Source organism: Nerophis lumbriciformis, linkage group LG05, assembly GCF_033978685.3.
Source record: "Nerophis lumbriciformis linkage group LG05, RoL_Nlum_v2.1, whole genome shotgun sequence".
Classification (NCBI taxonomy): Eukaryota; Metazoa; Chordata; class Actinopteri; order Syngnathiformes; family Syngnathidae; genus Nerophis; species Nerophis lumbriciformis.
Window position 1 is genome coordinate 40,856,791 of NC_084552.2, and position 14,830 is coordinate 40,871,620.

A 14,830-nucleotide genomic window follows, 5' to 3' on the forward strand; every position below is an offset into this window, starting at 1 on the left:
AGCCAGGGAGAGAGTCCTGTGGCCGCTGGCTAGCCATCTCTCGTGTAATCGCCGCAATACTGGATAGATTCCCGATGTGGCTGTCCTGCACAAGGACATCTGGCTGCCTGCAGAGCTACATGATATACAGTTGGGAGTCCTTGGAGAGCATGAAGCCCACACATGAATGCACATTGATATCTTCTTTTGTTTAGCATTCTACTAGTAGCCTTTTACGAGAAAGAACGCCACGTTTCTACGTAGCTAGTCTGCTTTGACCTGCAAGGGTCTCCATCTGAAATTAATTGTGTTTTCTCTTTTGTTCACCTTTGTTGTCATTGTGCCTTTCCCAAAAACTGCTAGGAGAAAAACATTTTATGTTTTTGACTTGGGAGAAAAGTTCAGTGTCATTGAAAAGCCTCTGCATTCTTTAGGGCAGTGCTTCTTACCATGGGACCAACACTTGGACAACAATTTGTATGTCCGTGTTGCGATTTTTGTGTAAAAAAAAAATGTGTCCCTCCGTGTTGCAATCTGTGTGTCTGTGTTTAGATTTGTGTGTGTAAAAAAAAATGGTGTGTTTGTGTTCAACTCTGTGTAAAGCAGCTACCGTCGATTGGTTGTCTTTTTACACATGACTTTTGCTACACTTCTGTGTTAAATTATCCAAGCAAAACAATTTGGAAAATGCGTATCTCAATCTGTTTAATCATATTCTCATGTCTTTGTTCTAATTATGTGTCCGTATTTCGATTTGTGTGCATGTAAAAACAAAACGTACACATACAAATCGCAACATAACATTTTTTTTTTTTTTACAAAATTCTAAACCCAGACACATAAATTAGATCACAGACACGTGGATATGATTACACCCACACAGATTGAGATATGCGTTTGCCAATTGTTATGCAACAATAATACTTCCATATCAGTGTAACACCGATGTAGCCTGTAATCAATTGAAAACAACAGTATTTGAATGAAGTTTGTTATTGTCATTAATTTCAGAAAGACAATAAAATGCAGTTTAGCAGCACCGGAGATAGCAGCATTATCATCATTTAAAAGTAAATAATAAATAGAGAGAGCAATACAAAAATATAAAAGTATGCATTATAAAAAGTAGGATACATATACACTGTAAAAATTTTAAATAACTGTTATCCATGAGATGCCTAGTTAAAATACAGCTTTCAAACCGACCACTTGGCTGCAGTAATATATCATTCAGTTGTTTCACAAGTTCCAATATGCAGAATAAGACACAAGACTGTAGCTAAAGTACTTAAAATTCTTGAATGCAGAATCTGTCTCTGGTAACAGAATGTGCAATGCTATCTTCAAGCTGCTTAAAGGGCACCTACTATGCAAAACCAACATTTCTTGTCTGTTGGTACCTGTTTTTGTGTATTTGGAATTCCCATAAGCCCTGAAAATATGAATTTAAACCATAGAAGCATGGCAGAGAAAATCCGAGCTGATTGGAATTTGAGACTTTAGAGACGTATTTTGCCCTTTACATCAGCGAATATCTCCATTCTTTATGGCAAAGGTTTATCATATTTATTAGGGATGTGCATCTTTCCCTTAAATGGCGATCTGATATGAATCTCGATACATGGGTGACGATGCGATTCACGAACAATACTTTTTAAAACATTACAATTCGATGCAATATGATTCGATGCAGATGTAAGCTTTGCATTGTAAAAAATAAAATAAAATGTATCATGTAGAACAAATAGACACATACAAAACAGCCGCTTCCTGTATTAATTATTAAAAACTAGTACAACTATCAACTTCAAGGCATAGCAGTCAATAATCTTGAAAAAAGATGTGTTAGTTAAAAAATGAAAATTATGATTACAACTGTAAATCAATTTTCTTTTGTTGATTCTTAGTTTAGTTGTCTTTTTCTTTGTTCTACATTGTTAAATGTTAGAGTATCAAATTTGATCAAAAGACTGAAAGGTTGAGATATTCATGAATGAACCAAATCTATTGACCGGCTCATTGACATGAACGAAAGGTTTGCTTTTATTTGAAGCGTGGCAGTGATGAAACATTTACATCTCAACCAAGCGGCAGATTTACACAAACTGGGTGTGCATCTCCTCTGGACTTTATTGTCCAGAGGAGATAAAGGACTTTATTGTCATTGCACTTAAATGTACAACGAAATGTGTTTTCAGTACAAGCTGTCTAGGAGCAAACATTCAGTAGACAGGGGACCACCTGTAAGGAAAGGCTCACAGCAGCATTGCTTGTTCATTAAGGACATAAGAGTGATACGCACTTTCATGTCTCTAAACATCCCGAAAAAAGATTTGTCGCTAGTCGCTTTTGAGAAAGAAAGTCACCATAGGGATTGGAAAGATTCAAGATTTAGCGAGAAAATCGCAAAATTGACAACACTGCGCTGAAGTGTGTGTGAAAAATAAAGACACGGTGACCTGCCATACGTTGTTTCTGAATAGTTTACATTGCGTGGTGCCTTCCGTGTTTGGCTAAATTTAGGCACAAGAATTTATGGATTGGTTCTTTCGTTAAGTCAATCAGAGTTACTCGAACTGTGGCTAGCCATGCAGAAACACGTTTATTATTATAGAAACATAAATATAGAGTAGTGAATGGGGAAATATAAGCGTGAGGCTTGGCAGCTCTGCAGCTAGTTCTTTAGCACAATGAACAGTGTACTAGATCTTGTGATTACCTTGCAAAGATGTGGCTAAGTTGGAGCTGGAAGTCCTTCAAATCAATGTCCTTGTCTTGCCAGTTGGTAGGTCTGCTAGCATTAGCATTCTTAGCTCCATCATCGCCGGCTTCAGTGTCTTGATGCCATCGAACAGGTGAATGTAGGGCTGGGCGATATGGCCTTTTATTAATATCTCGATATTTTTAGGCCATGTCACGATACACAATATATATCTCGATATTTTGCCTTAGCCTTGAATTAACACTTGATGCATATAATCATACCAGTATGATGATTCTACATGAAAACATTCTTGTTCATACTGCATTAATATATGCTCATTTTAAACTTTCATGCAGAGAGGGAAATCACACCTAAGTAAATTTACCAAAACTATATTTATTAAACAGTTATTAAGCAGTGGCACAAACATTCATGTACTGTAATTTCAAAACAGAAAGTGCAAGATTGTCAGAGACATTTTAAAACAAGCTATTAGTGCACTTTTGTGCATGATGTCACTAAGATGACATACCAAAACAACACTAAATTAAAGTGCACTTTTTGTACAGAACGCCATTATACTATATTGCCAAAAGTATTTGGCCACCTGCCTTGACTCACATATGAACTTGAAGTGTCATCCCATTCCTAACCCATAGGGTTCAATATGATGTCAGTCCACCTTTTGCAGCTATTGGGGAGTGTGTTTATAGGAATTTCCGACCATTCTTCCAAAAGCGCATTGGTGAGGTCACACACTGATGTTGGTCGAGAAGGCCTGGCTCTCAGTTTCCGTTCTAATTCATCCCAAATGTGTTCTATCGGGTTCAGGTCTGGACTCTGTGTAAGCCAGTCAAGTTCATCCACACCCGACTCTGTCATCCATGTCTTTATGGACATTGCTTTGTGCACTGGTGCACAGTCATGTTGGAAGAGGAAGGGGCCCGCTCCAAACTGTTCCCACAAGGTTGGGAGCATGGAATTGTCCAAAATGTTTTGGTATCCTGGAGCATTCAAAGTTCCTTTCACTGGAAATAAGGGGCCAAGCCCAACTCCTGAAAAACAACCCCACACCATAATTCCTCCTGCACCTAATTTCACCGTTCTCCTGGCAACCTCCAAACCCAGACTCGTCCATCAGATTGCCAGATGGAAAAGCGTGATTCATCACTCCAGAGAACACGTCTCCACTGCTCTAGAGTCCAGTGACTGCATCCGACGCTTTGCATTGGACTTGGTGATGTATGACTTAGATGCAGTTGCTCGGCCATGGAAACCCATTCCATGAAGCTCTCTGTGTACTGTACGTGGACTAATTGGAAGGTCACATGAAGTTTGGAACTCTGTAGCAACTGACTGTGCAGAAAATCTTTGCACTATGCGCTTCAGCATCCGCTGACCCCTCCCTGTCAGTTTACGTGGCCTACCACTAGGTGGCTGAGTTGCTATTGTTCCCAAACTCTTCCATTTTCTTACAATAAAGCCAACAGCTGACTTTGGAATATTTAGGAGCAAGGACATTTCACGACTGGATTTGTTGCACAGGTGGCATCCTATGACAGTTCCACGCTGGAAATCACTGCGCTCCTGAGAGTGGCCCATTCTTTCACGAATGTTTGTAGAAACAGTTTCCATGCTTAAGTGCTTGATCTTATACACCTGTAGCCGGGCCAAATGATTAGAACACCTGGCACTTTTTTGGCAAATATATATATATATATATATATATATATATATATATATATATATATATATATATATATATATATATATATACTGTAGGGGTGCAGTTTGGGCACCCCTTCCGTAGGAGCTAACGGATTATGAGCACTATAGTAATTAGTACCATTCAGCTGGCAGTTTTTTTCTGTGTGATAATGAGGGGATAAAAGAAGATGTCCTTCTTTAGCTCCCGCCTTGTTTTTTCATATATAACTGCCTTTGCACATGTCAAGGTTTACTTTTGAATGCTCAATAAAACAACACAAAATTCGTACTTTGGAGCAACGTTCACATACTCTAGTATTTGGCTTATTAGCTTGTGGTTGCAGGCGAGCAATGATGCTCATGTTTGAGGGAAGAGTTTTTTGATGTTGGATGCTAGAAAATGTCAGAAGCCTTGCAACAGTCAGCTTCAATTGTTGTTCGGGGGGGGTGGCCGGGGTGTCGAAAGCGGCAGAATGTGAGGCTGTCAGTCAGTCAGTCCGAGGGGTGTTGACATAGCTCCACTAATTTGACATGCTACAAAGTAGCTATAGATATAACATATCCCACTTGTAGGCTGTTGCATGTCTCATCCTACTCATCTCCATAATGTAAATATGCTGATGAAGAGTACGTGAAAGGAAAGGAAGTCCGAGGTTGAGCGTTAAAGTGTGGTTGAGTGAAGAGAATTCCAGTGTAGTGGAGGCCAAATAGACTTTGTTTGCAGGGGAAGAAATGGGTGTGGGTAAAGGATTGTTTTAGAACATGAGCAAGATGGACGAGATCATGAAACGGGGGATTTAGTGAAGCACTACCTACAGTCATGGGAAAAAAATGTTTAACATTCCCATGGGGTCTTCTGCAGTGTTGCCTGTGCTATTATTTTACAGACAAATACACCACATGGTGGTGTGGTTATTAAACCACAAAATTTGACCCCAAGAACTGGATTGATTTGAAATTTGTCATGCAGCTCAACGCACTCTACAAAAACACCCACTGTAACTTTTAGATATTCAGTCGCATGTCCACACAATTCGATACACATCTTTAAAGGTACAGACAGGTACAACAATTTGAGCAAGATCTGTTAAAAAATGGCCGCCATCAAGCCAAAGCAACTTAGAAACTTGAAAGTTGAGAACATTATGTGAAGGAAACTCATTTAGGCCACCAACCAAAGAAATACATTGAAATACAAAAATGATAGGGTTGCTGCTCATGTACCAAGTGTTATTACAAATACCTTGTAACTGTATCATAAACCTAGCGTTAATATAGCAAATTGCTCAACATTACCTGACAAAGCATCATAAGTCACCGAAAGGTGTACAAGTTAGTAACCCGAATGAGGGAGTCCATTAATAAAAAAACTGCTTGTATGGAATTTGATCAATCTACTTCATGAAATAATGCCGTTGACTACTTTACAGCACACAGCACAGTTCTCAGTTCATTCACGACCAATCAATTTCCTGCCTCATCGAGCTGCTGCTAAACTCTTCATTTTTTTGCCATTTCAAATGCTTAGATTTATGGATCTGGAATATCCCTGTGGATAAGAAACAGACTTAGTCGTTATTAGTGGACCCAAAGAATTGATTTATAGATTAACTCTCTCTCAAGACAACTTCCACCCACCATTTTCCTCCCGGCTTCTTATTATTTTGACCACATTTCCTTATGCATTCACCCATTCACCACCAATCCTCATCTTCCTGCTTCCTCGCCTCTCTCCCGATGGTTTTCTGAGGAATGCCTTGTGAGCACGGGATAGTATTGACCTTTAAGTGCAGTTTGTTTATGGTGATCTTATAATGTTTTAAAAGTAGAGCTTAAGCACCATTAAGACTTGTATTATTTGACATTATTGCAGGCAGTCCTGGCAATTAGGGATTATTGGGGCCCTGAAGAAAGGGTGGGTGATACTGCAAATGATGGTATAGCACAGAGGGAATTTTTTTTAACAGATTTTGTGACGTGTACACATGCATTGAATGTCTTTATAAACTTTCGTTACACCTCACATCTTTCACACATACTTAGAAACACTTCATATGCCCTTACAACACTTCATACAATGTAAAACCTACATAATGTGATGACTTAAATGGGTTCTTACATTGCAATGTACTCAAAAATAATTTTAAATCTGCGATGCACTGAGACTGTAAGTGAGCCGCAAAGTGGCGCGGGAACACTAGTGTAAATTCACCAAATAAAAGCAAAAACTACTATTGCCTCTCATTCAAATCCTTTGTCTTGTTGCCCCCAAAATCCTCCAGTGTCCAAAAAATCAACATTATAACAATACACAAATATAACAATATCAACAATGTAATATTAATGTAATGTACCACACAACAAAATAAAAACTGAAAAGAATTGGAATGTATTTCTTACCGCAATACTACGGTAGGAAGCAATACGTGAAGCTAAGCAAACACGCGTCTGCTGCTCTAAAAATATTTTGTGGTGTACCCCAGAGATCAATACTGGGACCAAACATTTTTCAATTACTATAAAAACAACACTTGCAAAGTTACAACGGACTTAAAGTAGCATTATTTGCAGATGATGCGACTGCATTTTGTTCAGGAGAGAGCACACAAAAGCTAATAAAAATAATACCAAAAGAAATTAACAAATTAAGAGAATGTTTGACAAAAACAGATTATCCTTAAATCCTAGTAAATCTCTAAATAATACCATTTGGTAACAGTAGGAGAAAAAGTCAAACACAAATACAAACAGACGTCGTATGGGTAATAATATACAAACCCCGTTTCCATATGAGTTGGGAAATTGTGTTAGATGTAAATATAAACGGAATACAATGATTTGCAAATCATATTCAACCCATATTCAGTTGAATATGCTACAAAGACAACATATTTGATGTTCAAACTGATAAACATTTTTTTTTTGCAAATAATCATTAACTTTATAATTTGATGCCAGCAACACGTGCCAAAGAAGTTGGGAAAGGTGGCAATAAATACTGATAAAGTTGAGGAATGCTCATCAAACACTTATTTGGAACATCCCACAGGTGAACAGGCAAATTGGCAACAGGTGGGTGCCGTGATTGGGTATAAAAGTAGATTCCATGAAATGCTCAGTCATTCACAAACAAGGATGGGGCGAGGGTCGCCACTTTGTCAACAAATGTGTGAGCAAATTTTTGAACAGTTTAAGAAAAACCTTTCTCAACCAGCTATTGCAAGGAATTTAGGGATTTCACCATCTACGGTCCGTAATATCATCAAAGGGGTCAGAGAATCTGGAGAAATCACTGCACATAAGCAGCTAAGCCCGTGACTTTCGATCCCTCAGGCTGTACTGCATCAACAAGCGACATCAGTGTGTTTAAAGATATCACCACATGGGCTCAGGAACACTTCAGAAACCCACTGTCAGTAACTACAGTTGGTCGCTACATCTGTAAGTGCAAGTTAAAACTCTCCTATGCAAAGCGAAAACCGTTTATCAACAACACCCAGAAACGCCGTCGGCTTCGCTGGGCCTGAGCTCATCTAAGATGGACTGATACAAAGTGGAAAAGTGTTCTGTTGTCTGACGAGTCCACATTTCAAATAGTTTTTGGAAACTATGGACGTCGTGTCCTCCGGACCAAAGAGGAAAAGAACCATCCGGATTGTTATAGGCGCAAAGTTGAAAAGCCAGCATCTGTGATGGTATGGGGGTGTATTAGTGCCCAAGACATGGGTAACTTACACATCTGTGAAGGCGCCATTAATGCTGAAAAGTACATACAGGTTTTGGAGCAACATATGTTGCCATCCAAACAACGTTACCATGGACGCCCCTGCTTATTTCAGCAAGACAATGCCAAGCCACGTGTTACATCAACGTGGCTTCATAGTAAAAGAGTGCGGGTACTAGACTGGCCTGCCTGTAGTCCAGACCTGTCTCCCATTGAAAATGTGTGGCGCATTATGAAGCCTAAAATACCACAACGGAGACCCCCGGACTGTTGAACAACTTAAGCTGTACATCAAGCAAGAATGAGAAAGAATTCCACCTGAGAAGCTTAAAAAATGTGTCTCCTCAGTTCCCAAACGTTTACTGAGTGTGGTTAAAAGGAAAGGCCAATGTTACACAGTGGTGGGCATGCCCTTTCCCAACTACTTTGGCACGTGTTGCAGCCATGAAATTCTAAGTTAATTATTATTTGCAAAAAAAAAATTAAAGTTTATGAGTTTGAACATCTAATATGTTGTCTTTGTAGTGCATTCAAGTGAATATGGGTTGAAAAGGATTTGCAAATCATTGTATTCCGTTTATATTTAAATCTAACACAATTTCCCAACTCATATGGAAACGGGGTTTGTATGATAAAATGGGGGGTGCAGGAGCTTATCCCAGCTGCACTCGGGCAGAATGCGGGGTACACAAGTCATCGCAGGGCCAACACAGATAAACAACATTCACACTCACATTCTCACACTAGGGCCAATTTAGTGTTGCCAATCAACACTAAAGGTGCATGTGTTTGGAGGTGGGAGGAAGCCGCAGGGCCCAGAGGGAACCCACGCAGTCACAGAGAGAACATGCAAACTAAGACCCCGAGCCCGGGGATTGAACCCAGGACTTTCGTGCTGCCCGTATATTAGTATGTGGAATTATTAATACATAAATTATAGAATGGATTAAGCAAAGAAATCAAACCAATGTAATAATATGATCAACTTTAAGAAACTGTTGAAACTCAAAGTATAAGGAAGACGAATCCTGATAAAGATCTTAAAACAGGAAAGATCTTGAACCTTATTTAAAAATGAGACAATCATATTCATCTCATTATTTGAATCACAACTTACAAACAACTGTTTATTCATGAGAACTTTGTTGATTATTTATAATTGTATTCATTATTTGTGTCACAGATTGAGAACAGTAAGTAAAAACTGTGTTACAAATTGCTCTGAAATAGAACAGGGGTGAGATTAAATAAGATCTACTTTTTCCTATTCAACTAATACCGTAACTGTCTATCTTCGGTATCGATAAAATCAACATTTGGAATGATTTGCCCATCCCATACACTGAAGCCTTGTGTTACAGTTGCAGGCTCACTCCCTGTACTGTTCCTTGCTAGCTGTGAGTCAGCAACACGGATGCTGCAGCAGTGGAATGACTCACAGGGTGCACGCTCACACTTCTTCATCCATCCGTCGTTAATTCTTCTTCCCTTCTTTTGAAATGACTCCTCTGCTTTTTAGAGCCCCCTGGGGAGCTGAAGGAGGTAGTGCAAACTGGAGAGGCGAGGCGGCCTATTTCGGATCTGTGCGGCATGGGATTTTTAGAAGTGTGTTCTTTGTTGGTGGCTCTTCGGGTGGTTGTGGTCAAGTTATTTCCCATTGCTGAGTCATGAGAGGAAAACGCATGTCTCACGTTACAATTTGTCATTTTTAGAGTTTACGACCAATAATGGTGTTACAATCGACTTAATAGACTGAAGACTGCATGCAAGTTGCCTTTCTGCATTAACAGTATCTCCTAATTAGACCTCTGACACGGTCTTCACATCAGACCGCATCAAAGGACCCGTGTGGCCAACCACCAAGACGTCCCCCCCGCGCCACGCCGTTGGCGTGACCCTGAGGTTGATTGAACTGCGTCGAGGGGTAATAAGTTTGCGCTGTAGTAATGCAACTTTTCTGACGGGCTGATGGAAAGATGTTAATTACCAGGTGCCTCTCAGAAGTGCTGAATGAGAGCAGGGGGGTGTCACAACATCAAGACTATTCTTTTAGGGCGGGAACAAACTAAATGTCTTCCTTGAAACAACCATGATTTGTATTGCTGACTGTTTAATTTCCTGTTTTATTTGTTGACTGCAATTAAGTCTGCTTTGCTAATGACTGCCTTTTTTCTGTTTATGTGATTTCTGTGTACTCAATTTGGAACAGCTTTTAATACTGTGAGCAAGCACTTGTATAAATGCAATCTGTCTAAATCATTAATAAAAGAGTCTAACGTCCTGTTGAGCTAAAAGCATTTAAAAACATGGTAACTCGAGTGCTGAGCAACAAAGCAACCCCAAAACATCCACATCTTGTCCTAACTAAAACGCACATAACTTTTATGCTAAATATTTGCCATGTTGCCCTTCTAACCTCTAACCTGTTTAACTTCCAGATTTTTTTTTGTACTCTTTATTTTGTGTAACCTCTCTTAATTTTTCTCCAAATTTCTTAAAGGGAACTTTGATAATGAGCGCCTGGCTATTGCTAGACAAAGAATCCCATATCGCCTCGGTCGGGTAGTTGACGAGTGGCTACTCGACAAAGGTAATAAAATCCCTTTAACTCCACTAATCACGTGCATATAAGCTGCCGCTAACCGCAACTCTGCAAGAGATGCAGCACCATGTTACCTTGAGTACCGCCCACTCTAAACCACCTATGCAACTCACAAAAAAAGTTCAATAATCAGGTTTTAATTATTCCAAAGTGATGCAATCGGGATTCAAAGTCTCATAGATGAGCACATCCTTTAAGTGGGGCTGCATCTCTTCAGAGAACTAACTCCCAAATAACCTGACATAACCTCCCCCTTCCTTAAAAAAAGAACTATATGTTTCTTTCCTGTGTCTTGTTGGATGAATGTGACTAGACGACATTTGCCCGAAGTTCCCCGCCAATATCCACTTTAACGACACATGAAAGTTCACTAAAAGTTAAAGGGACTGTTTTCATGTAATGTGGCCCAGTCCAAAGTGATGCTCCTTTAACCCTTTGAGTGCTCAATGTGCCTCCCACCCCCTGAACTGACCTCTCTTTTGTCTTGAGCCATGTTTGTGCTAACTTGGACGCAATAGTTGCAAATAAATCGCAAATGCAACACGGTGAAGCAATGATAGAGTAACTTACTTTTGCAAAGTGCCTCAAAGGTAAATGGAAATGAGACATTAGCCAGTTAGCCTTCGCCACGCCTTCCAATGCAGACTGTAATGGAACAACGACAAATACACAATCACTTGTTCACAAATTAATTCAGACAAGGGAAGAGGAAGCATGTTTGCGTCAGACAAACAGGAAGAAGGCCTGAATGTTTATTTCACCAAAACAAAAGCGGGCCCAAGTCGCCTTGGCGTCGTCTCCACCGAGGGATGTTCCTGACACAAATCCCAATCTTGAGCGGTGTGGGAGATGAAAGTCAGACGAAGCGGTGGATCAATAAGAAATGACTCGCCCGCTTATGGAATGACGCACATGCATTATTCCCTTTAATGCGCCTGTTTGGGTGAGAGCGTTGGGACTACATTGGGAATAAATTAATCATGGGCCTAAACCCCACATGCATATTCGTAGAGATGCGATTGAGTATGCGGGGGTGTAAGGGCACATGCAATCGTAGTGTGATGGAACACTCGGTACGGTATCCCATTACAGCATACATCAGGTGAGAGATAGCAAGCACAACTGCCCTTCGTTCCAAATTTTGGCTAACAGGAGCCATGGGATAGTGCCAAGGAGAAGTCAGAGCTTGAAAATCACAAAAATGTTTGTGAACACTTTCTGGTAAAAAACGTAAATGGACAAAAACAAGTGGATAAAGTTATATTTGCACTTGTCTGCAACTTTAATCGATAATCACCTGCTCGAAGTGTTTTATGTTTTAATCGAAAAAATATTTGAAATATGTTTACACAAAAGCGATGCAGTTTGTTTTGCGTGTTGTTACCTTACTGTACCCAAAATGAACCAAACTGTGTCCTTAAAACCGACGTACTTACCGAACCGTGATTGGCTGGTGCCGTTAAACGCCGAGTTGGGGGACACGCTCAAAGGGTTGTTAAAGATCGGAGCAGATTCTAACTACTTAACAACAGTGCCCACCCACTTTAACCACTGAGGGCTTCTCTTAATGGCCCCACCCCACCTGATTTACCATTGTCAGCCACCAGGGGGAGTCCTCAGTTCTAACCGCATTATAAATTCATCTAACACAATTGGACCAGGTTGCGCAATTGCTTGAAAAAATGAATTAAAAAAAAAACAACTAACAAACTTCTAACTGTGACTCTAAAGATAGTAACCTCTCACTTCCCCTAATTGTATTCCTCTTCTGCAAAGACTCAGAGGGTTAAAACAAACAAAAACATTGGATTTATGGAAACACACTAAGGTCCCTTTAACCTTTATTGTTTGGAGAACATGGAGCATGTTTTTGTGTGTCACTGTTTGGATTCCAGTGAATGATGGTAACACTTTTGTCATTGTGGTAAAAGAGCCTGGATCATTCCCACATGCTCCAGGTTTGGGTACCACCTGGTTTTGCTCACAATTCCTTACAGATGTGATTGGAATAATGCTTCAAGGACCTCTGACATCGAGGAAGTAAACATTTCCAAAAAGCCTTACTGTTTGGCCCAGTCCTTGGAAGCCACCCGAGTCCTCCATGCCAATCTCCGCACCGGTCCCATCCCATTCTCCTCCAGCCTGATAGAGATCGCAGTGAGCGTCTCCGTCCTATTGCCTGCCCGCTGACTAAATCCAAAGAGGCAGCCACTGTGGGGAAGTAATGAAGGGAACAAATCAGTCTCCAAAGTTCCTTCCGCCGAAACTTACTCGGATGTGTCCTCTTTTCCTTGCATCTCCTTCTACTTCTGTGATGGGTCTGTCATCCTTGTCTGCCTTCGACTTATTCTCCTTGGTTCCTGTGCGACTGTCACTATAATATACTCTTCCTCCCGGAAAATGTCTGTAATAAGAACTAATTTAAAATTGTGTAATGCTAGTTAAGAGCCCCTATAATGCAAACGTGTCAAAAGGGTTTTGTAAAAAACAGGCTTTGCCAACCTAAAGTGCCAATAGAGTGGAAAAACAAGTTGGCGTTATATGCTTAATTGGGTTTCATTTTGTCCATTAAACCATATCCAATTGTATTTACAATCCACAATGTGAAAATACTGTCTGAACATCACAAAATGCCACAAATTTGGTCGGCCATTTTGAACATTCCGCTCTGAATACTGTCTGCAATTTCCGTAGATTCTACATTACTGTAGGAACGCTTCTGCTCTCTGACCCTATCATCAGATCAGTTATACTGGAAATATGCAAAAATTGGGAAGCGATGTGCTGTTTATCATTCACAATCCTTATGTAAGACAAGAACACATATGCTTAGCTTTTTTATGCACTCAAAATCATAAATAAATGGCCAACAATTGAGTCAACAGATCAAGGGTGATCCATTGCGCCCATAAAACCATCTAAAAAACATCCAGAAACTGCCAATAATACTCCATTTACATGTCGTGACCTGAAAGTGACCCAAATATGAACAAAATTGTTGTTATAAGCGCCAACACAAACAGCCCTATTTTAGCGGCGCATTGATAGCAGTGAGCTAATGCTAGCTTACACTGCTTCTACTTCGTCTCAAACGTGCTAAAAGTAAATTCTAGATTGTAATTCATGCATCTCTCACCTGGCAAATGTGGCCATGGACCGAGGGACTGGTCGACTTTGACATTCCAAGAGATGACAAAAAAAGACATAGTTTCAGCAACTTTTTTTTTACCCCTTCGTGAGGATTGCGATTGAATCTTCATCTGAACGACAGTATGTGAGCGTCCCGTCGGTCGGCATCCCAGTGAGAGTGGAAATTGTACAGTAAGTGTTTGTTTTGTTATGGTTTATTATGGTTTGTTTGTATGTTTAGCACCTAGCAACGCTGCTCATGCTGCAGTGTTACAAAAAAGCTGCACCCGTTTAGCACTCGGCTTCTAAAACTTATTGCTCATCTTCTTTGTGTTCGAGTTCAAAAATATAAGGTACTGTACCATAATTGTTTCCTAAAGTAATCGTTAATGGCTCTCACAACGTCTGCTTGATTAGCATTGTTTTTAACGGGGAAGGGATCTCTTGTTTCTAACTCTATGTCACGGATCAGGTGACTGGCTTGCTCATTATCTCTCAAAATGGCTCAGGAATCTCTGTGAGATTGATGCTAGTTTGATCATAACAATTTATTTGCAAACTTTGGAAGTCTTTTGGTGTCATTAATCCGATATATGTGATGATAGCTTCAATATAGAGGCTACATGCTTTTTCACTCTACTGGCTTTTTAAAATAAAATCTTATAATAAAGCCTGGATCTGTTACTATACAACTATTCAACTATTCTTTAGTCAGCTACAGAAGTGGGAGCAGTACATTAAATGATTGTTGTTTACTCATCAAGGGTTGGAATTGGGGGTTAAATCACCAAACTGATTCCCGAGCGCGGCCACCGCTGCTTCTCACTGCTCCCCTCACCTCCCAGGGGGTCGAACAAGGGGATGGGTCAAATGCAGAGGTTAATTTCACCACACCAAGTGTGAGTGAGACTATCAGTGGTACTTTAACTTTTAACTTTATCTTTCGCAAATAGTCCAACCTAGTATGATCTTGCTGTTGTGAAAA

General features: G+C 40.1%; 1 protein-coding gene across 9 annotated transcripts in view; it reads left to right on the forward strand.

The window, feature by feature from the left end:
- The window catches only part of LOC133606397 (neurexin-2-like), an 873,942-nt gene that overhangs the window by 826,452 nt on the left and 32,660 nt on the right, over window positions 1-14,830 (forward strand). For 7 of the 9 annotated variants that reach the window (XM_061960335.2, XM_061960329.2, XM_061960331.2 and 4 more), the window contains one exon: window positions 10,615-10,704. The exons of the other annotated variants lie outside the window; for them this stretch is intronic. In XM_061960335.2, the coding sequence (XP_061816319.1) occupies window positions 10,615-10,704 (90 nt within the window). The remainder of the gene's footprint in view (window positions 1-10,614; window positions 10,705-14,830) is intronic. 9 annotated transcript variants of the gene reach the window in all.